The sequence below is a fragment of the Carassius gibelio genome, chromosome A6 (assembly GCF_023724105.1).
Source record: "Carassius gibelio isolate Cgi1373 ecotype wild population from Czech Republic chromosome A6, carGib1.2-hapl.c, whole genome shotgun sequence".
Lineage (NCBI taxonomy): Eukaryota > Metazoa > Chordata > Actinopteri > Cypriniformes > Cyprinidae > Carassius > Carassius gibelio.
Window position 1 is genome coordinate 22,939,199 of NC_068376.1, and position 23,727 is coordinate 22,962,925.

At 36.9% G+C, this 23,727-nt stretch overlaps 3 protein-coding genes across 13 annotated transcripts in view; all 3 read right to left on the reverse strand.

Annotated features, from left to right (window-relative positions):
- LOC128015740 (disco-interacting protein 2 homolog B-A) overlaps window positions 1-2,882 on the reverse strand; it is a 39,257-nt gene extending 36,375 nt beyond the window's left edge. For all 5 annotated transcript variants that reach the window (XM_052599828.1, XM_052599826.1, XM_052599827.1 and 2 more), the window contains exon 1: window positions 2,634-2,882. In XM_052599828.1, coding sequence (XP_052455788.1) covers window positions 2,634-2,718 — 85 coding nt within the window. In that variant the 5' untranslated portion in view covers window positions 2,719-2,882. The remainder of the gene's footprint in view (window positions 1-2,633) is intronic.
- A 1,020-nt stretch (window positions 2,883-3,902) lies between these two features.
- Window positions 3,903-14,596, reverse strand: LOC128015741 (cyclic AMP-dependent transcription factor ATF-7). Of its 3 annotated transcripts, none has more exons than XM_052599830.1 (12): window positions 14,500-14,596; window positions 13,053-13,128; window positions 12,534-12,630; window positions 12,173-12,303; window positions 11,910-12,068; window positions 11,651-11,805; window positions 11,289-11,382; window positions 9,304-9,423; window positions 9,026-9,121; window positions 8,609-8,797; window positions 6,573-6,675; window positions 3,903-6,439 (listed from the first exon to the last, which is right to left on the reverse strand). In XM_052599830.1, the coding sequence occupies exons 2-12, from the start codon at window positions 13,098-13,100 to the stop codon at window positions 6,252-6,254; spliced, it is 1,380 nt and encodes a 459-aa protein (XP_052455790.1). In that variant the 5' UTR covers window positions 13,101-13,128; window positions 14,500-14,596; the 3' UTR covers window positions 3,903-6,251. The 3 variants fall into 3 exon arrangements, with proteins under 3 accessions (XP_052455790.1, XP_052455792.1, XP_052455793.1); XM_052599832.1 differs by lacking the exon at window positions 14,500-14,596 and adding an exon at window positions 13,222-14,439; XM_052599833.1 differs by lacking the exon at window positions 9,026-9,121 and having other exon boundaries at window positions 14,500-14,595.
- Window positions 14,597-15,127: 531 nt separating this feature from the next.
- Window positions 15,128-23,727, reverse strand: part of LOC128015743 (la-related protein 4) — a 29,822-nt gene continuing 21,222 nt past the window's right edge. For 3 of the 5 annotated variants that reach the window (XM_052599834.1, XM_052599837.1, XM_052599838.1), the window contains exons 10-17: window positions 21,719-21,822; window positions 21,084-21,125; window positions 19,581-19,754; window positions 19,210-19,258; window positions 18,928-19,104; window positions 18,682-18,806; window positions 18,321-18,501; window positions 15,128-18,209 (exon numbers count right to left, since the gene is read on the reverse strand). In XM_052599834.1, the coding sequence (XP_052455794.1) occupies window positions 17,832-18,209; window positions 18,321-18,501; window positions 18,682-18,806; window positions 18,928-19,104; window positions 19,210-19,258; window positions 19,581-19,754; window positions 21,084-21,125; window positions 21,719-21,822 (1,230 nt within the window). In that variant the 3' untranslated portion in view covers window positions 15,128-17,831. The remainder of the gene's footprint in view (window positions 18,210-18,320; window positions 18,502-18,681; window positions 18,807-18,927; window positions 19,105-19,209; window positions 19,259-19,580; window positions 19,755-21,083; window positions 21,126-21,718; window positions 21,823-23,727) is intronic. The other 2 variants (XM_052599835.1, XM_052599836.1) reach the window with 2 other exon arrangements.

Consider the following 23,727-nt stretch of genomic DNA (forward strand, 5'->3'; position numbering starts at 1 on the left):
CCTTCTGCAATGAATCACAATGACAATAATGGCACATTAAATGTGAAAAACCAAAGACACATAACGGTGTTATACTTCTCCAGTGTATTTCTGATTAACTGAGGCTTAGACTCACTGTTCATACTCTGAAGACCATTTAAAATGCTGAATAAAGAGTAATATTTAGCTTAAACCACAGAAGTTTCACATGCGACACCAGTCCACTCCATGCCAAGTTTCTTTGTCTGAGTGGACCATTTACATGTCTTATGGCAAGCCGTTTAATTTATTCCATAGAACCAACGTCTATTATTGTTTTACTAATACTTACTTTAATGCATATATGTTTTTCAATAATGACTAGCATTTTCAAATTCAAATTTGCAGTTAACTACTCTTTAGATACTAGTAATTACTGGACAGTAATTTCGCACATTTTAGTACTTGCAAAAGCTTGCCATTGATTTCTATTGGTCTGTGGTTGGAATATTGGCAGTCCAAATCTGTTTAATGGTCTGTATTTATATAATAAAGATTTAATGTTTATAAATAATTATTTATATCTTAATAAACTTTTGAACAATTTAATAAAAATAATAAGAACTAATACCTTATAGTCCTAGTGAAAATGCACATAGGCTACTGATAGTATGCAATTGAAAACATACTATCAATTATCTGAATGACAGACTTTTGTAGAACTCAACTGAATGATCAACAAAGGAATTAGTAATATCCAATGCACAAGTACTACAGAAAAATATACAAAATATTAGTCACTATTGGATTACTTGATAGTAATAATATATAAATAATAATATATAAGGAAATGTTAATGCCATACATGACCTCTCATTGAATCTTATAGGTGTTGATTGTTTATGGAGGAAAAAATTGTTTACGTGTATTATTAACATGGTTAATGTGTCAAGCAGCACTCTCATTAATAAAGCATCGAGTCTTAAAGGGGTCATCGGATGCTACTTGCACTTTTAGTTGTTCGAACTTAATTGTGTGTTGGCAGTGTGTGTACACAACCACCCTATAATGATAAAAATCCACCCAGTGTTTTTTTTTTATGTCATTAAATAATTTCCACTTTCTCAAATCGAGCCGATCTCAGATGCGGGTCTGTGTGATGTCACACAGACAGGCCCCTCCCACGAAAGTTTGATTGACAGAAGCGTTTCAGCACAAACTGGACTGGCGTCTTACCTAAGACCCGCCCTGAGTGAGCTGTGAACGGTCCGGTATTGTTTCACCGCCGGAGCAGATGTAGACAAGAATGTCTCCTAAGCGATCAAGGTGTTCTGTTGTTGGATGTAATAATGAACATAGCAGTCACCATTTACTCCTGACATCTGAGCCGCTGAAGATGCAGTGGATTACATTTGTTTTTGAAGGGAATGCATCTACTGTAGGTTCGTGCAAATCATTAATGATCCAGCTTCACTAACAGAAGTGAGTAGAAGTTTTTTTTTTTTTTATGAATCTTTGAAAATCGCCTTTCCTAATAATATGTTGATTAGCAAGTTTTTGAAAATTAAAAGAAAAAAAAAATGGCTTGATCTTGGGGAGAATCATGATGCATGCGCACACTTCTGCTTCATGTAAACAATGCATGCACATTGTGCTGCAGCTTACGTCAACACGGACAAGCGTCGGCACACGCATGTGTTGTTTACACGAAGAGGAAGTGCGCGCATGCATCATGATACTACCCAAAATGGAGGCAGGCCACATCAGACTGGATGAGGAGGAGAAGAACTGTTGAACAAAGTTATTTTTGTTTTCTTTGTGCACATAAAGTATGATGTCTTTATGTTTCTGGACCTTGATCGTGGTAGTACCCTTGCCATCTATGGGAGCGTCAAAGAGCGCTCTCATAATGCATCAAAAATATTAATTTGTGTTCCGAAGATTAATGAAGGTCTTACGGGTTTGGAACAACTTGAGAGTGAGTAATTAATGACAAAATCATAATTTTGGAGTGAACTATCCCTTTAAGACCCTAAAGAATCATATCAACTTGAGGAAAATGGGCATCTGATGACCCCTTCAAAATATGTTAGTTTACCCATTATAGCTTACCCATAAACAGAGTAGCCTCACCATTATAATAACAGCAATATATAGAATAAATATCACTAAAGCTATTAATTTCAAACAGCAGGCTATTACAATTGTTTTCCATTATCAAATTAAGTCAAGACCAAATATTCAACTAACAAGGATTAATGCTAGTTGATGGAGTCTGTGTGTATTATGAAGAGACACATAATGCTGAATAATCGTGGCCTGTAAATAATCACATAAACACGTCCAGAGCGCTTCACAGACGAAATGTTATTGTTTTGCGCAACATAACAGTTAATAAGAAAACATTTTAGACCAATGACAATTACAGTACATTTAAAGCGCAAAACTGAGCGGAATAGACGTTTAAAATTCGGATAAATGGGACGCTGGACCAGTGAGATGCAGAAAAACAGGTCAGTTTGTTTCCGCGAGCGGTGGCGACATTGAAGCATCATCACGGAACCTGTGTGTGTGGATGATTTATTGAAGATGCAAGACTGAGCCTGTCAATTCAATACATCCAAATGCACGGGTTGAAACGAGGAAGAAAGAGCCGTTGTTGTTTAAAGGCTTACCCTCCGACAGCTCCAGATCCAGCTCCGCGAGCTGCTCCCGGACCTCTTGTGGGAGAGCGGACACATCCACACCGGATTCTGCCATTATGGCCCGAAACCGGGGGAAAGAACGGCGCAGAACGGTTTACCGACAACAAAATACCCGTGTCTTCCTCACAGTAAAAGACAAATGGTATTAGACGGCAGACCAAGCTCCATCATCTCCGCCATGCCGAGAGAGAAATCCCAACCGATGGGAAGAGTCACATGACCAGGGCTCGGGATGAGGAGTCTGAGCTGTGCTCTGAACACGCAGCGGTTTTGCTCCCTCTGGTGTGGCGAGGGAGAATCTTTGTCTAATGCAAAAAAAAAAAAATACAATTCCCCAAACCCGAAGATTCTGTTATTATTTACTCACCCGTTTGTCTTTCTAAACCCGTATAGCGAAAAAATGGGGAAAGGGAGACAATCTGAAGAAGCATCACGCAGCTCTTTTCAACAGAACATTGCAACCAAGTCTGTCAAAAGAGGGTGAAAAAGATTTAGCATATCCTTTAAATGTATATTTAATTAATGGATATGTAATATGGTCTACTCTGTTTTGTACCCTTATAATATACTGACAACCGTTCATATATATATATATATATATATATATATATATATATATATATATATATATATATATATATATATAAACACTAATAGAAAAAATGTAAAATAAAATACATCAACTGTTAAGTGTCACAAAAGATTTACAGTATGTTCTTGTTCACTCTTAAAAACTGCACTTGACACTATTTTACTGTAAAATTGCATGAAAATTGCAAGTCTTATTAGGTCTATTAAAGTTTTAAAAATACATAAATTTACTTGCCATTAACCAAGGTTCTTGCCATAAAATTTTTATGGTCTTTTACCATTAAATCTTTTTTTTTAAAACAATCCCATTATCCAATCAGCATCCTCTGATTATATAGTTTTACACTAGCGATAAGAGTTGTAGTGACTAGTGAATGGGTGATAACATGTTAATTAAGAAATATATCCCTACTTGTGTACATATCATTGTAAATATTATGTTATACACATACACAAGGCTTGTAATGTTTATATTGCTAACAGATAAAAAAACAGAAAGCATATGCACCTCGTTTAAGCTATTCCATATACACAGAGCAGTCACGCACACAAATCCCACCATACCACCTCTATATACAGAGGAACAGAAAACCTTTAAAACGAAATGATAAAAATGGCTCAAAGCATCTCACTAAATGTCAAAGAGGCTAAAGTTCCAACAATCTTTAATTATAACATATCTTAAGGACCGTTTCAGTTAGTCAATTATTATACAGTAAGCAATGTTTGTACGCTGACACTCATTTCATATTTACAACTCTAGTTTAAGGTCTTCACTTACACATTACACTATTTGGGATCAGTGAGTTATACACACTGTGGAAAGCAGTACGGTCTACATCTAAATAGGATAAATCCAGATGCAAGGAAGGTCAGTGACAGATATTGATATGGCAGATTGGATCGTAAAAAAAAAAAGAAGAAAAAAAAAGAGAATCTACACATCATCTATGCAAAATGCATTATGAGAGGAAAAATGATACCATTGTCCAAAACCCATTGAAGCCAATTTCCTAAATATAAGAAGAGAAAAACAAACATGATTTGGCAAATCATTATTATGAGATAAAAAGATAACATTAAAACTTATGATAAAAAGTCAAAATGATGAGATAAAAATTCATTTTGACATACAAAAATGTAATACAAATACAAAATGTAAACCTATTCTTTTGTTTTAATTTCACCTTTGATGTAATTATGACTTTATCTCATAATTTTGACTTTCATGTCACAGGTTTGTCTTTTTCTGTCATAGATATGATTATTCACTGTAGGATTTGTTCCTTATGTGGCAGAAATGGGCTTCCATAAAAAAAAAAACGTTATATTCAAAGTTGGATTTTAAAAAGCAGCAAGAGTTTTGATATAAAAGCCAAGCTTAAACTAATGCAGATTACCCTATTTAAAAAGTGATCAGACATGAACTGTTTAAGTTTTGTGTTAGTTATGCGCACCAGTTGAAATTCATTCAGCGTGGCCAAGTGTGAGTCTTTTCAGGACCAAAAAAAAGAAATAACAATGTTTTTTTTTATTTCTATAACGCCATTCTAACAACCAACTTACTCAAAAGCATTAAAACCATTTTGAAACAAAACTTCACATTCATAGCCGGGTTAGTTAACTACTGTACATTCACAAAATGCAAGCACAAGAGTCATTACGAGTGAGTTTTTTTTGTGCATGTTCCCTGTTATAAGACCAGATGCACTTAAACTTTGGGGTCTAACCTAAATACAAAAGATTTATGCATTTTGGTTAAAGATACCTATTATTCAGCAGAGCATATTATAATCATACTGATCTAAAACATGTCCACATGGTTACGCTACCCGTTATATTCCACACACACACACACACACACACACACATACACATATATAGCAAATGCAGTCAAACCAATAACGATATTCAAATATAAAAATATATTTTCTCTCCATTCTTCAGCTTTTGTGAGCCCATTCTTCAGTGCCAGATTACGCTAAATGTCACCAAAACAGCCACAGAAGCACAAACCTGAGAGAAGTTTCTTTAGATACAACAGTAAAATTAAGACGAAGAGGAAGAGAGAGAAAGGGAAACTGGGAGAAATGGTAAGAGTGAGTATGTGTGAGATAGTGACACCAAAAAAGACAGAGAAAGGTGTTCAACTTATCTGCATAGTGTAGTAATCATCTTTCTAATGTGGCCAGAATCATGCAACAAATCATTATACTGTACGTGACCCTGGACCACAAAACAAGTCATCATCTGAAAGCTGAATAAATAAACTTTACATTTATGTATGGTTTGTTAGGGTATGACGATATTTGGCTGATATACAACTACTTGAAAATCTGGAATCTGAGGGTGTAAAAAAAATAATAATAAAAACAAAAACAAAAATGTCGAGAAAAATCGCCTTTTGTCCAAATGAAGTACTTAGCAATGCATATTAATGATCAAAACTTAGGTTTTGATAGATTTACAATAAAACAATGACTAAATATCTTCATGGAACATGATCTTTACTTAATGTCCTAATGATTTTTGGCATAAAATAAAAATCTATAATTTTGACCCATACATTGTATTTTTTGGCTATAGCTATTTTGTGGTCCAGGCTCACATATTATAAAGACCATTGAATAAAAAGCAAAATAAGTAGAAATATCTGCAAACGAGACAAATATCAACTCAATGCATTAGTGAGAAGATCTATACAAGTATATGTAAAGGTATATTTTATAGAGATCACCGAAGAGACTTCATTTCCACTGCAGTGCTTCCTAGTCTGTGCAGTCCAAAAGGGGAGTCCTATGATGTCACTACTTAGCCCGGGGGAGAGTCTGTGATAGGCTAAGGGTGAGCAGGGTGTGGTCAGAGCATGGTAACATTCGTTCCCATTTGTCAAATGAGTACCTTTGTCAAAAACACCAGGACTGACAGTTTTAGGGGAAAGGGGGATTCGCTCTTTTAAAAGTATATTTAGTTCCCATTGGCTGAACGACATGCTCATCATCTGGATGTGGGTTGCGAATGGGAGGAAGCATCTCCAGCTGAGTTACTCCACTGGCCCGAGCCCATTCCCGCTAAAACAGCAACAGCCTCTGCGGCACGCACACTCAGACCATTAACCGACACCGGAGCCGGTACTGACACAGGCATCACCAACGCCGATGCTGAACTCTCATCCACTCCTGCAGCTAAAGGGAGGGAAACGGAGGAAGATGAATATTATGTATAAGGGACAAATAAATATGTAATTTAGTATGTATATTAGAACAAATAAAAATAATGTTGGCCAGGTTGGAGGCTGATGATGAATAGATGGTGTACCGATATATGCTTTTTTCTGCATGGCAGTAACAGGGCAGTCCTTATGGGCCAACAGCAGCTCCTTCAGGTGGGTCACCTCAGTCCTCAACACAGACACTTCATTCTGTAAAGAACATATACACGACTGTGTCAAGGAAGTCTCATGATCAAAGTGCATAAATGCCAGTTTTGGATATCATATCGGTGCTTAAAGGGATAGTTCACCCAAAAATAAAAATGTAATGTTTTATCTGCTTACCCCCGGGGCATCCAAGATGTGGGTGACTGTTTCTTCAGTAGAACACAAATGAAGATTTTTAACTCAATCCGTTGCATTCTGTCAGTAATATAATGGAAGTAAATGGGAATCATGGTTTGTTTTTTACTCTCAAAAATGTGATTCCCATGTACTGACAGACTGCAACGCTTTGAGTAAAAAATCTTTGTTTGTGTTCTACTGAAGAAACAAAGTCACCTACACTGGGGGTAAGCAGATAAACATTTAAATTTTGGGGTGAACTATCTCTCAACAATAAGAAAGCCATTAAAAGGTTTATACCCGAAAAGTGCATGACCAGCTAGACATTGGGTGAACCAATAATATCTATATTCCGTTCAACGGTTTTGGGATCAGTAAGATTTGTGTGTGTGTGTGTGTGTTTTTTAAAGAATTTTCTCTTATGCTCACCAATTATGCATTTATTCGAAGGTTATCAGAAATACAGTAAAACATTAAAATACTATTATAATGTAAAATATATTCACTTTTGATAGATTTTAAAATGTAATTTATTCCTGTGATGGAAAGCTGCATTTTCAGCCATCATTACTCCAGTCTTCAATGTCACATGATCATTCTAATATTCTGATTTGGTGCTCACTGACTAGTCAGTGGTCTTAAAGACCATCTGTTTAATTACAATGACTGATTTAGGGTCATGTTCAACAGGACTGTTCACACAGGATGCATCCTTGCATTAAAAAACAGCTGGACAGAGTGCAACGGAATGCATAAATGTTGAAATATTTTTAACTTGACATGCTGATGGTGCAAGAAATAGAATTTCATTTTTTTTAATAAAAACAGCAGAGTGTAAGAACCCACCTTCCTCCATAAGTAACAAATATTACACAATAATATTTCCAACTAAAAATGTAAATATAAGATTAAGTACCCAAACACCAAATTTACTAAAACTGAAGTACAAATAAAAACACTAAACATAAATTTGAGATAATTTTTTTTAAAGAATACTGAAAGTATACAATAAAAGCCAATTCAAATATCTATACATTCTAAAAAACTATAAAAATAAATAAATAAATAATTAACTAATAACTACAACCTTTTATTGAATAAAACCATTACATTTCAGAAAAAAAAAACACAGATTAACAGGTTATTCAAAAAACATGAACATTGCTTCCAGCAGGCGTTTAGAAGTTTGATAGTACTTGTCCTGAAATTTACATTGAAAGGCAGTGAATTAGCTTCAAAGCCGATGTTTTGTTGGTTGTAGTTCTTTAAATGGGATGAATTTAGGGAAGCAATTTTCTCAGAGAGAACTGCACTGCACACTCTCAGCTTGATAGAAGCTCTTATGCTTACCAATTCTGCATTTATTCCAAATATATTAGAAATATAGCAAAACAGTGAAATTGTAAAATATTATTAAAATGTAATTTATTCCTCTGATAGCAAAGCTGAATTTTCTGCAATCATTACTCCAGTCTTCAATGTCACATGATCATTCTAATATTCAGATTTGATGCTTATTTCTCATTATTATCATTGCTGAAAAAAATTGTGCTGCTTAATATTCTTGTAGAAACCGTGATACATTTTTTTAGGATTCTTGTATTTTTAGAAAATTCAACAGAACAGCATTTTTTTGTAACAATGTAGGACTCATTACCATCACTTCTGATCAAGATAATTCATCTGTGCGAGTATTATTTTCTTAAAAAAAAAAAAAAAAAAAAAGACTGACCCCAAACTTTTCAACAGTAATGAATCAAAATCATCTTGTTTCTTGTATCTTTACAGCCTAACTCACAGTAAGCGTGACGTTAGAAGTAGCTAGCTCCTCAGCGCGTTTCTCCAGGGCACTGACCCACACTTTCCGTTTTTGCCGGCAACGGGAAGCAGCAGCTCTGTTTCGTTCAAGGAAACGGCGCCTGCGCTCATCTGGCTCAATATCTGCCCCTCGTCGTCTGCGGCCTCCTTTTGGTGGAGCAGGGGATACCTGCAAGATATCGCATGAGCTGTCAAATACATTGAGAACCTATATGCATATGTCAACAGTAAAATAGTGTATACTGATATATAATGCTTTAGTTGAGCTTATTTACCAAGAAATATCCCATATAAACCCGATAGCGATTAGCAATTGATAAAAGTCACAAACCCTATTCAAAAGGAACAGGCAAATACTATCTTATACGTAACACAGGTATGAGATGTTTGTGAGCACCTGTGGTTGAGCAGGTGATGGTGTCTCAGTCTGATCTGTTTTTTGTATTGGTGCTGGTCCACTAGGACTCTGCTGAGTTAGTGCTGCTTTTAGCCTCTAGATGGAGACAGATCCCATACACAAACACAAGGAAATACCACAACATTTAATTTAATGCTCAAACCTGTTTGTTAAATTTTGTAGTTAATTAATCATTACATAATAAGCCCATTGTTAAGCATTTATACCCAAGTAAACACTGCATGTGCTAGCATGGGTGTACGTGTGCGCATTCTCACCGTCTTGGCATCAGAGTGTGTACTGTATCCAGACGGAGAGGAGGAGCCACTGCTGCTTCCACCAATAGGAGGGCCAGGAATCCCTGGGATATTGGGCACTGGGTTTGATGATCTAGCAAGCTATATATATACACACACACAGCAAAACAAGCTTAACATACTTTAAAGGGTTAGTTCACCCAAATATTAAAATGATGTCATTAATAACTCAACCTCATGTCGTTCCAAACCCGTGAGACATCCGTTCATCTTCGGAACACAGTCTTTTCTGCGAACCGGTTCTTTCGGACAGTTTGCTTCAATAAACCGGTTGAAGAAAACAGTTCACCGGTTATTTTCCGCTCTACGTAATGGCATCATTGGTGATGACTGTCCTTGATTCAAGCCTTCTGTTTACCCGCGTTCATAACATTAGCACAGAATCAGTGATAAAAATCAGATGCTGTCAGTCTGCTTCACACTGAATCACACATGCGCAGTATCATCAGCTCCTCGGTTCTTGTATCGGACGCGTCTAACAGAAAGGTTCTTGACTCGAGAATGAGTCAGTCTATTGTTCGTTATCTGTCTCGGCTCGGTGTTCATCTTCAGTTCTCTCTTCACAGCAGTTCAGTTAGTGTACTGTTTGAGTAAATTAATTACTCTGGGATATTGGTTTGTTTTAACTCAGAGGGAGTGTCAGCCACATTAAAAACAGTTAACAGCTTAAGTCATGTGTGGATTAATGCGTATTGGAGATGCGAACCGTTTCAAACGATTCAGTTCGATTCAGTGAACTGGTTCAAGAAGATCCGGTTACATCGAGTGATTGGTTCGTGAACCAGATATCACTAAACTGCAGTGAACGCACTCAAAACAGACACGGAAGAGAAGTCAGTGCTGAATAAAGTGGTAGTTTTTGCAATTTTTGGACCAAAATGTATTTTCGACTATTTTGATGATGTTTTTATTACTTTTCTGGACATGGACAGCATACCGTGCATACACTTTCAATGGAGGGACTGAGAGCTCTCGGACTAAATCTAAAATATCTTAAGCTGTGTTCAGAAGATGAAAGGAGGTCTTACGGGTTTGGAACGACATGAGGGTGAGTTATTAATGACATAATTTTAATATTCGGGTAAACTAACACTTTAAAAACAAAGCATAGACACAAATGCAAAACAGATGTGTACTTGTTTTGAGGGTCATTGCTGAAAATGTCATCACAGATACTGTAAAGGTAATAATAATTACTATTGTTTTGATTTAAATATATATATATATATATCTTCGTAATTGACTAGTCAGTGGTCTTAAAGACCATCTGTATAATTGCAATGACTGATTTAGGGTCATGTTCAACAGGACTGTTCACACAGAATGCATTCTTGCATTAAAAAACAGCTGGACAAAGAGCAACGTAATGCATAAATGCTGAACTTTTTTTTTACTTGACATGCTGATGGTGCAAGAAAAAAAAACAAAACAAAAAAACAAGTGTAATGAGTAACACATATTCCACACTAATACTTCCAACTAAAACTTAAGATAACATTTAGTACTAAAATACCATAATTACTAAAACTGAAGCAAAAAAATACAAAACTAGATAAATAAAAAACAAACTCTAATTAAAATGATGAAAGCACATAAAAAAAGGAAATGAATTAGCTGCACAAAGCCAATGTTTGTTGGTTGTAGTTTCTGTGCTTTAAATAGGATGTATTTTGGGAAGCATATTCTCAGAGAGCTTAACTGCACTGCACATTCTCAGCTTGATAAAAACCTCTCCAAGAATTTGTGTCTTTTAATGCAACACCTTTAAATCAGCACTAAGACTAATAATCATTTTAAATATATATTTATTTATATTTATATACATAATAATAACAATAATAAATAATAACTTGCATACCTCACTAACTCTTACCAGTTAGAAGACAAATAAATAATCGACTACCCTGACTTAGTCCATAATGAGTACGTGTGTGAGATCTCCATACCGATATGACTGAAGTCTGCCCTGGACTGGGCAGCAGAGGAACAGTCTGACCATTTGGAAGCTGCATCAGCATAGGAAAAGAACCAGATGGCGAGCTAAAAACAGAGTTACAGAGCTACTATTTTAGGACATTTTTCCTCACAAAGGGTGAGGAAGCAGAGGTGTGAATAACACTGAAATGATTCATGCAATTACAAAAAGTTTCAACTCAGAAGAGTAAATCTACTTCACTGCGGAGGATGAACACAACTAATCACTAAGTCAGACTTGTGATTTAATTTGGTTGGATTAACACATATAATGCATAAAAAAGGCACACTACCTTTTTAACACAAAGTTAATTCTGCACTAGTGTGTTTGTACCTGAGTCTGTTTGATGGAGGGGTCCTAGTGATAACAGAGGTGGGAGATGGCTGAGTTGGGTTCAGGGAGTCGAAACCTTTGTGAAGTGGGAGAAAGCCTGGACGCACTATGGTTGGTGTAGGGGTGGAACTTGCTGCAGTTCGTGGAGGAACATCCTGTAAAAGTGAGATACATGATATAATAAAATATTATATGCACACTTGAAAAAAACAACGACCTATAAATACTGTAATCTATCTTGTCACAAATTTGAATTCACCTTGGCTTTCCTCATGGCACTAGGCTCTTTTGCCATGGCAACTGAATCTTTGCTGTTTGTCATGCTGGAGGCGGAGTCAGGGCTGTCTGGAGGGGAGGAGTCAATCTCAAGAGGCCCCTCCCTCTCTTTAACTTCTGTAGGTGTTTGTAGAGCTGGAAGCTTTGAAGTTTCAGACATCAAGTTCATTAAATAAACTTTGTCAAAAAGTGCATTTAAATTGATAACCCTTTAATATTTTACACATTCCTTATTTAAAATCTTACCGTGCCTTTAATCCTCCTCTCCTCCTCCTCCTGTGTTTTGCGGAGATCTTGCTCGAAGGAGCCAGCTAGCTCACTAAACAAACCCACCTCCTCACAATTCTTGAGAAATCTAGTGGGAGTGGGTGTCTGATCTGCGCACACACACACACGTTTGTTTGAGTATATTAAAGAGGACATTGCATGAACTTCCAACCCTAGCTGTCAATATTTGTATTGTTCATCAGCTGCAAAAAATTGCTCCAAAAAACTGATACAAATAACATAATTCATTTATGTCATCATTGTTATAGTTGTGAACAGGCCTTAACACAAGCACTCTGACCAAACAGAATGACAAATTCATCTATGTGGGCACACAAACCTGCTATGATAACGGTGTCTGTTCTAACTTGTCCGAATTTCAGCGTCATCTCATGCTTGTGTTTGTGCACTGCCAAATGGTCCTCGTTGGTGAACCTCTAAGGGGAGAGAAACATCAAGACACACAAACATCAACCCGCTTCAAAGTTTTCAGTCAATTTGCATCTCGTCCTAATTCAAATCAGATGGAGGCTAGAAACAGAGAAGCAGTTGATGATGACAGGCCATCTGTTGTTTTGATGAGGGCTTATGTTATCCAGTTATGCAGTGCTATGGGAGCCTCTTACAGTTGCTCAGTGGAAGAAGGGATTAAACAGCTGGTGTGATTTTAGAATAATAGTTTTGGACAACAATCTGTCACTGACTGGCCCCAAAATTAAGGGCCATAAAGATTCTTAACTCATTATATTTGGGATCTCAAAACCTTAAACAGCACAGGGGTTAAACCCTTTATACAGAAGGACAGGACCATCATAAAAAGAAGAATTTAAGAGTAATAATCTGAGAAAATAGCTCTTACCTGTCCACAGCCCGGGGCAGTGCAGACAAAAGGTCGATCGTCCCCCATTTTAGAGCAATTACTTCCTGTGTCACTTCTAAACATCATCCAAAAAAGAATAGTTATGTCTTATGAGACCTCAGACTTTTTAAAAACCTCAGTTCTATTCGTTTCAATAAAATGTTCTGACCATAAAACCACTAATTAAAAGATTTCCTCCCAAACTTTGCATTTGAAATGTTGTAGTCTCTTGACAGATGACAGGAATCCAGACTTCATTGCAGCACAGAGGCCTGCTGGCTTCAACTGATTGCATAATGTGCATATGATGATTACTTGATAAGATGCTTTCATTTGACTATTGTCTGAGATCATCCCTGTTTAAAGAACATTTCCGCTAAATTAAACCCGCTTGCCGCTTCAACCCAAAAGCTTTATCACATCAGCACATACACAAGATAGCATGCGTTTCATCTGTAAGTCATTCCAGGATAATCTATACAATAAAATTACGCCACACTAGAATGTAATAAAGCCATAACAAGCGTTTTAACGAAAGAATAACAATTCGGAGGATTTGACTAACTCCTGGCGCGCTGTTTCGTTTAAAAGGTTCTAGCGATGTCCGATTCGTTAACGAATCGTTCTTTTGAATCGGATCTTTGCATATTGGTTAAACCGATTCACAAAACCAATCCGAACGATTCGTCCACGAATCTGGCTGAATTAAAGAACTGACAGTTAAGAGCATTTCGAATTAACCGAAACGTAAAACTACTGTAAGTTAATAGTTAAATAGCGGACATGTTACAATTAAAATGTACTGTAGATATGTTTACTATGCGATTGTATGGCATCTTTATCAACACGTGCAAAAACGTTAGTAAAACATTTTCATGTAAAAGAATGTAAAAAATTTTAAGGTTTTAAATATAAAAAAAAAACATCTGAAATAAGACACGCTACTTCATTAATAATCACAATTTGGCAAAATAGTGACCATAAAAATAGATGACGCAATTACGTGACAGCGTACGTAATATCTGAATCACTTAACCCAGGTTTTCTTTTTTTGACGAACTCTCCAAAAGAACCGATTCGCAGAAACGATTCGGATTTCCCATCACTAAAGCTAACTAGCTAATGCTAACTACACACAAGCCACCAGGCTGTAACACCCCGTTTACATTACAAGCGAGCGACATGAATAGACAAAACAACAACTCTCCCATTTATATTAAACGAAGCTACAATGCCAGCGCGAGAAGATTATTATCTGTGATTATAATTGGGATGTTCTAATTGTGTCGCGTCTCGTGCAGTGTACACACGGTGCTTATGACACCTCCACCATTAGCGCGCCCTGCGCTGCTACACTTGAAATCAATTATTATAATGCATCTGATAATCCAATTGTGTTACATGTCGCCTGTTCACCATCCAAGGGTTTCAGTGTTTACAAACTTACCCTGCTCCTCCCTCTCTCGCTCGTTCCCTCTCGCTCCGCGTTCCCACCTTTGGAACTCCTTCATCCAGCTAGCTCACTCTATGTAAATCTCGCGATATGTTGATGTAATACTAAAATCCAGATTAAAGTCGTTACGTAACATATTTGAAACCGTGAAAAATCCGGTGCTTTAGAGTACACATCTCTGTGCTACTCACCCAACGCGTCAAATTAAAACGGTTATTACAGACGGGCAAAATGCTTTTAATGAACCATATAACAGAATGATAGCCATTAACTCCTCTTTAAATTATTTAAATCCGAAAATAATTGCAATCAAACGTCTATATCGGGGCCTACATGGATATCACGTACAGTAGATAAGAATTTCCATATTGATAATCACAGTTTGGGACCAACCCCCTTCATTGTATAAACTGTTATTACTTAACATCACTATTTGTATTTAAATAACTCGACAGTTAAAGAAATTCACACGAGTTTTAGAATAAAGAGAATATTAAATTACTTTAGTTCTAGAAATCCTACCAAGTGTTGCAATACTTAAAATAATTGGTTTCTAAAAGAAATGTATACCTATAACTAGGTTTTTCAGGAATAATAATAATACAAAATATTAAAACGTAGATTACATTTGTGTATAATTTATTTTTTTCTTCCATTTCCTTTATCTTTATCTTTTCATTGAATATCTACAATATCATCAAAAACACTTCACTCAGCAGTTGCTATGTCTATAGAAATAAAAATAAATGGTCAACAATTAACTTGCTACTCAAAACTGCACCATTTCATATCTAAAAAGCTTACAACATACACAGGTTACAAGATTAGCAAAAAATAAAATAAAAATACATTTCATGTCACCAACAAGTTATAAATCAAATCAATTACTTAAGATAAAAAAAAAAGAAAAGAAAAGAAAAAAGAAAACCAGGTCCACAGATTTTTCCAATTTTAGTGGCACAGTTTCAACATAATTTGCACCCCAAGGATAATATTGCCAAAATTAGAAAATAAAAATCTGAAAATACATCTCAAACTAAAAACATCTATTTTAGGGCAATACATCCACACTAATGAAATGTTAAAGAAACCGACAATTTAAAACGAAACTGATGCATGAATTTTCCCTCCAATGTTTTGCCTAAAACACTCAAATAAAAAGTAGGGGATTTTGAGAAATTATTCATAGAACACCTTTATAAAGGTTTTACACACAAAGTTTCATAAAACTAAAACATACATTGTTCAACTCACTAATCAACATAATCATGATTTTAACCACTCGCTCATTAAACAGCGGCCCTGCCCATGGCAGAATGATAAGAGAGGAGTGAGGGAGGAGCTACTGCATTTAAAACAGCACTTCCTGAGATTGTCTCTCTGCTGATTTGACTTTGGTCTGGATCTGTGCAAAACCCATCCATGCATACAAAAAGGTGGGGAGACAAACAAATTGAGGAGAGAATCATGCATTACAGTTTCACTGATTAAACATTCAAATATTAATTATTAACTGAAACTTAAGACCCCTAAAGAGTTTAATGTGGTTACTGAATTCAAAATAATAATAATATTAATAATAATAATTATTATTATTAAACCTATATCCCACAGTAAGCATTGGGCAAAATTAGCATTCATACACACCACCTATTTCTTCTGAGGTCCTGAGTTCCATCTATTTTACCCAAGTCGACATGAGATTGGATAACAGGTACATTATGAGTGCTGTAGCAGGTATATTATTACATGTAATCATACCTGAACTGTATAGGCATAAACACAAGCATCACATAGAGATTATCATTAATAAACATACAAAGAAAAACAGACTTGACAAGATCACAAACACGAACGGCAAATCTGAAGCAGCACACTAAAGCCTGGTTCAGACTACATGATTTTGCCATGATTTGCTTGATGTAGGGATTCGTAAATGACAACGGGAGGCATGATTCTTTTCAGCTCGTGTAGTGCTATACTGGACGACAACCAATTGCAATGCTTCACAACATCATGACATCATTATAGATGGCATCTCAATAAATGAACGTGTAGTCGGACATGTTTCTTGTCCACAACACAAGGTTTTAGGAGTCAAAAGAAAGTGTAATCTGACACCGCGACTATCTTGACAGACAAAAATAGTGTGTAGTCTGAACCCGACATAACTCAAGAGCATAGTCACCAGCATCTACAGCAGAGGGGAGAAAAAAACGAAACAGAACAATTGGAAATTGTCAAAAGCAGACACTACAAACAACAGGATCACTAGAAAACACTCCCAAGGGAAAGACAAACAAGTGTTTTTTTCCCCCTCACCTACACAAATTATTTCAGCAAAGCAGCTTGATCTTTCCGTTACTTACAGACCCAGACTTCAGAAACACTGGACATCACAGAGGACGTTACACAAACACTTGTCTTCCAATTATAGACGTGGAGCGGGGAATCTACAGGCACCTCATGATGTAATTTCAATTTAGTCATGAAGCAATTACAATGGAATACATGCACAATTGATTCGCTTTACGCTTTCTTAATCATGCGAAACCCTTAATATCTGCCTGACTTTGAAACTGCATGCCAAATATTTTCAGGTTTCCACCGTTTTTAGGTAAATTTATGACTTTTCCAGTTGATTTTAATGACTAGATAACTTTTGAAATGTATATATTTCAATTAGACTCATATTAGAGTAATTTATAATAACGATATTATTAAATTTTCCAGGTCTAGAAAACACACTTTGGGATATCTGTAAAGTTTTATATTGTGCACATTTTCAATAAATTAAAATTAAAGAAAAATTATGAATCTTTTGATCATATGATAATTTTCAAATGCATCACATCTGAATCAAACGTCTTCCCCAGCCCCTTTTAGGACTGGTGCAAACATAGGAAGAGACACAAAGGTGACTTATGGACCAGTGGGGATGTTGCCATAATGTCTTTGTGTGATCTGTTGCATATGGAGCATATGTGCTGGCTTGATTTCTCGCCAACAGTACTATTACCATTTAACGATAATATTAGATAAAAAAACATTTCTGTAAATCACAGACAACACAGGAAGCACAGCCTCCATTTCTCCTTTCAAGTGTAAGTTTTTTTTTTGTTGTCTTCCTTAAATTCCTAGTTCTCTTTATATTTACACCGGATTTCGCAGACAATTGGGAAGCAGAGAGTTCTTCGACACCACAGTGCGACAATCCAGTTTTCATATGTAGATAGAGATTTTATATATATATATATATATAGTCTTCCTTTATATAGAAGTTGTGTATACACGCAAGTGTGCACGTGTTGTGGGCATACGAGGCATTAATTTGGCGATCTAGGTGGGATGTTCTGTTCTTTTCCACTGCGTCTGTTGTACCCAGTCTGTGGAGAGGAGCGTCGACCATTTAGAGCCCGTCTCTGTTGCTCTCTGAGCTTAAAACCTGACCCTCTGGGGGCATTACCACGTGGGTATGCAGTCTGCTCTCTTGATGTCCGACGATCACTTCCTTTTTCCATTTTGTCACCGGGGCTGCTGCGAGATGAATCTGGGCCTTCCGCTTTGTTGACACGAAGTTCACGTAGTGGTTGGCTTGTGGTGGGAGAAGGCGTGGGACTTGGGCTGGGCGGGGCTACTGGTGCAGGGGGAGGGTCTTTGGGTGGCCTTTGACACACCTCTGCATAGCTCAGTTTCCGAGTCTCCTAAAGGGATTCAAAAAAACCTTCAAGTTAACAGAGAAACATCTCCATTCTGACCTTCAGATGTGAACAAGCAACAGAAACATTTAGAATTCAGCACATAAATGCATTCACCTGGACAGTTGCGCTTGTTGGGTGAGGTGGTGTCGATGCATTGCTTGAAGAGCTTGATTGGCTGAGTAAAGATTTGGGGGCAGAAATGGGATGGACTTGCTTTGCAGTCACTGATGTAACGTCCGGAGGTGTGTCAGAGACCTGAACCTCTTCCTCAGGTTTCTTCACTTGATGTGACGCACTATAGAGGAAATGTAATTAAATAGGTATTAAAATGTATTAGGTTTTCATATTAACATTTACAATGCATTTATAAATTAATCCATGATAAAGTACAGTATTAGTCAAAGTATTGTTCTGAGGTATTTTATGATCGTTGAATTCTTCAGAATATAAGATGCTATTGTACATGTATGTGTACCTAGTGCTAGGTGTGTCCTGTCTTGTGGCAGGAAGCTTTGGCACTGGAGTGGAGGGTTTGGTCAACTGAGCTTCCACTGGATATGTTCTGGGATCTTGACCGACATCTATCTTGTTTGTTTCCTGCTAAAACATTTTTTTTTTTTTTTTTTTTTTTTTTTATTTACTTTGATTTCAGAGATTCGCTGCAAACAAGCAAAAGAAATATAAAGGAGAATAAATGACTACAAGTAGTAGTTCTTACTACCTTGTCCCTGCTGATGCCCTTAACTACATCTGCCATGCGATTTTCCAACACTGACTCCGTCTGCACAGTCACACTTGGCAGACTACTCGGGACACCTCCTGGCAATGGCGGGAAGTTAGTGCTTGCGAGGTCAAACTTAGGGGGAGGAGCCTTCACTTCTGAATCAGGATTCTGCCTCTGTGAAAAATGTAATCCAAATGAAAAAAAAAAAAAAAGAGCATGAATGCATAATAAAAAAATGAAGTACTTCAAAGAGCGGTGTAATAAACGTTTAGTACTTACCGTTCTTTCATCTTCTCTTCTCCTCCTCATGCCACGATAGCTTCCCCTCCTGGACACATCACAAATCATTAAATACACTCCTATCAGCAAACCGGTCACCATTCAGGGAACACACTCAACATATGACCCTCAGATCTCAATCTATCTGCTCATTGGGACAGGAGTGACAGACTTAAAGAAGTGTGAGTGAGACAGAGAGAAAAAAAAGGAATAGATGGAAGAAGTGATCAGAGAAAAGAACAACAACTCAAGTCTTCCCATCACTCCCTGCTTCCCTCCATGCACTTAGTTGATCATCATTGGGTCAAAAAAAAATGCCAAATCTGCCACTTAATTACATTTCTTAAGGTAAAAAGAAAAAAAAAACTGACCTGGCACGACTGAAGTCTGAGTGGTGGTTCTCTCTGGGGGAAGCCGGCGACTCAGAGAGCGGGGTGAGGGTGGAGTCTGTAGTAGAAGTGGACGGAGGCTGGGGACTACAAGTGCCAGACAATGTCTCTGTCAGCTGACCCACGTCAGCATGAGGCTGTGGCTTTACATGATTCCTGATCAGGACACAGAAAAATCTGAGGTTTCTTAGAGGTGACTGCATGCAACTATAACTGAGGCTCCAAAGCCAGAGCAAAGCTCAGTAAACATCTGTATAACAGACTGTTTGTTCAGCTGGGCTTTAAGGGTGGTCACTCTGGCTGTGCAGAACAAGCATCACATATGGAATTGTTTAGAGGTCGACCGATTTGGGTTTTTTGCTGGCCGAAGCCAATATTTAGAAATCCGGGCAGCTGATGGCTGATATAGGATGCTGATTTTTTGGCTAATATGTTTGGCTGATTGTCTTTTTCCATTCATCTAATAAAAGTGAGTTTGAGTAAATTATCGCAGGGTACAAGATGGTAATAGCAGCCCAATTTAGAGTAATAATACATGGCTCAAAGTTTAAGCACCTTCTCAAAACCGTTCTGAAGCATGCTTTTTCAAGTGTTCAACAAGTGTATTTTGTCAGGTAATTGACATTTAACCAATGTTTGACATGTGAAACTTTTTTTTTTTTTTACTGAAATGTTTATCAGTAATAATCTCAATAATAATGTGTTATAAAAAAATAAAAATAAAAAAAGACTTTTTTTTTTTTTACTAAAACGAAAAGACTTTGTCACCTAAAACTTGACTAACAGAAAAAGATATGTGAATGACTAAATATGACAAACTAACAAGGACATTTGGAACAAGACTAAGACCAAATTGACACTAGGCTGATGCGGATTAATAAAAAAAATTAAAAAAAACAATCGGTTGACCTCTAGAAGGGTTATACATATGTAGTGAAAAAAAGAAACGTCCATTTGTTTGAGAAGTTCCTGAAGAGTGACATTTTGTTTTGGAATTCTCCATTTTAGCAATACAGACAACCAGTATAAACTAAACCAGCTGATCTCTCACCATTTGAGATGAACCAACATTAAGAATTCTGCCCGTGAGAAGGACACTGTCAGGAAACACTCATACACAGAGCAACAGATGATACATGCAAAACAGGGTCACATGACAGATCTGATGACAATGCACTGACATTCATTCACTGTGAAAGGCATCATGCGTCAAGATGCAGCATTTTGCAGAGTCATGATGATCAATCACTATGGAATGCTTACTCATAGTTGAAGAGCACTAAATGTTCTGATTATTTTCAAGTGATGCGATACGGTCCATCAGGTACGTTAGTATAACATTAGACCAACTTTAGCCTAAACATTTTAACCACCACAATGCAGTTCTGACATACTAATATTTTAAAGCAGTTTGCATGGTACATGAACATGCACAAAATGACAACGGAGGAAATAAATGCTCCAATAAAAGCAGACCAAATCTACCTGAAGGCATTGATTACATTCTTTCTGGAATAAAGTGGAAGTCTAGAAAGTAAAGGAATAGTGTCATTGTGACTCCAACGTGCCAAACACAAGTGTCTTCCTCACTTTCTGAATATGAGAGGAAATCAACGTAGGTAAACTTCAACATTCCCACTTGGACAAAAAGTACAACATATTCAATAGGAAAGGATGCACAATAACTGATGTAAAATTGCTATTTGTTTAAGTATTATAAATTCACACAAATAACGGAATCATTTTACTCTGTTTATGTGGTAGAACGTAGCACTAGCAGTGTCATGGTCAGGAGATATGTTCCAGCTACTTTTTTATTCTTGATGACCAAAACTTTTCTCTAATGGGCAGACATTTTGGACACCTGAGCAAAAACCTGTTTTTTCAAGACAGAAATTTTGTACTCCAAAACACATTGGTCATGAGTCCAATTTTGCCCGCTTTGGACAAAGTGTGAGCCAAATGAATGGATACATCCAAATCCTTAAAACATTTGGAATGCAGCAAAGCAACTTAATGTCTACAAGACGGTTTTATTGTGACCTTCATAAAACAAGTCAGTTTTTAAATACAAGCCTATTATAAATAGAAATAGACTATTCTAGGATTCAGGATCTTACCGGTTGCGGGAGTAGTTGCGTGTAAGGCTGATTGGAGGGGAGCCAGTTTTGTAGTTTCCTGCTGGGCCAAAGCCATTAACAAATGTTGTGTTTGGAAATGGAGCCTGCAAGATAAATCAACAGCTGCGATTAACTCTCACATCCTCGAACTAGTACAAGTTTAATTCACATTTTTGTGATACATGGCCAAAGCAACTCTTTACATTTTGATATGCTAAATGAACCAAATAACTGCTGCCATGGTAACTAGGGCTGTCAAAATAGCTGAAAAACAAAATTTGAATTTTGTACTCAAATATTATCAAAATTCTAATTAACTCCGAATTTAAAATGCATTGTTTGAGTTAGGGTGAATAAAAGCTTTTGGCTTCTCTGCTATGGCCACAAGAGGGCGCATCAAGCAAAATATTGCTAATGCAATTTATTGAAAGCATAAGAAAACGTGATTGAAAAAAAAAATCTTTTAAAATGTTTATAAACCAATTATAATTAAGTTGCTTAAACAGTGTTACAAAGGGTAGAAAGCCAGTTCCACAGAATAAATTTTATTATAAAAAAAAAAAAAAGATGCAGTGGGACGGGAAACAAAAACCCACCATAAAAGTCTCGAGATAGGTTTTTAAAAAGTTGAACTTAATTTACATGGCTTTCTAAACTTGCGGCTCTCTTGTTCGATACGCGAATTCAACGGTGTCCCTCTAGAACATTTGTGAAATTTGCATTGTGTGTGATCGGGTTGGTTTCAGTTTTGATGTAAACAAGATCTTCTCCACATTGATGTTCTCTTTTTTTTCTAGTGGCTTCAACTGAACAGGCTAACATAACCTTAATGATGCAATGACACTTACATCGTCATCTGATAAAGGTCAAGTATACTTCGGCCATCCGCGCACAGTCCACACTGTCATTTTTTTTTTTATCCACGTGCAGGCAATTTTTTGAGAACAAGCAGACATGAGGTAAATGATGAGACAGAACACGGAATGTGAAGCATAACCAGTAGGGGTGGTTAATCTGTCTGATTTCCCGATTCGATTACGATTATTGAAGTCCCGATTCGATTACAGTCGATTTTCGATTATTAACGATTCTCGATTAACGATTATTGATTTTCCATTTCACAACAGTAAGTAGTAAACAAACTGTGTAAATCATTACTAATAAATGGTAGAAACAAACCGAATGCATGTAGCGGTTGGGATTTTCAGTTTACTACATGCAGCAGGCACTCTGATTCCATGTATGGGGCACATATATATTATTCATATGACACACAAACACAAGTAGACAAGACCTTTTTAGTTCAAAATCTATGCCCCGTGTCACATCGCCTCTGCTTCTGCTATGAGCAGCGCGGCCAGATCTGCCTCGCGCACGCGCCGAGTGTGCACAGCTCGGACTACTGTCAGGGTCATTGCGACTCCCCACCTTGCCTCCTCACTGTCCTATGAATACTTCGACCTCGTCTAACATACCCAGAGGCATTAGACAAAGTCTCCACTACAATACTGTCACCGCGATTGCGGAGAGGTGCGGTCAGAAGACAAATATACATGTCTAGCGCGGAAAAAATCTCCAGCTTCGTCCACGCAACACTAACACGCCTGCTAATTTCGCAATGAACACTCCGACCCCTGCAAACATTGTTCACACCTCTGACATTTGGCAAAGGACCATTTACATTGGGCAAAGGATTCACCGTTTGTGCTTGGTGTACTTTCACTTTCAATATCAACGTCATCTTCTGGATACAAATATTCCCCTTCAGAATCAGTGTCCGGGAATAGAAGTCCCAACACTTCATTGCGGGTTTATTGAAGCTTTATTGATGCCATTAGATAATAATAAAAATAATAATGATAATAATAATAATAATCTAATGCCAATACTCGCTGACGTTGACAACATTGGTCAAATAAAATGGCTCACTCTCACACTAGCTCCGCTTTTTTTTCGCACTGATTCAATGCGCTCTCGAAGAGCGTTTACGTTTTTTTGAGTCAGAGATT

Bases quoted from the DNA above. Each gene is read 5' to 3' on its own strand.
- LOC128015741 (XM_052599830.1), bottom strand. From the start codon at position 13,100: ATGGGGGACGATCGACCTTTTGTCTGCACTGCCCCGGGCTGTGGACAG. The intron at 9,122-9,303 runs GTGAGAATGCGC...GTCTCCATCTAG, and splicing joins CACACTCTGATGCCAAGACG to AGGCTAAAAGCAGCACTAAC. The intron at 6,440-6,572 runs GTACACCATCTA...CCCTCCCTTTAG, and splicing joins GCAGAAAAAAGCATATATCG to CTGCAGGAGTGGATGAGAGT.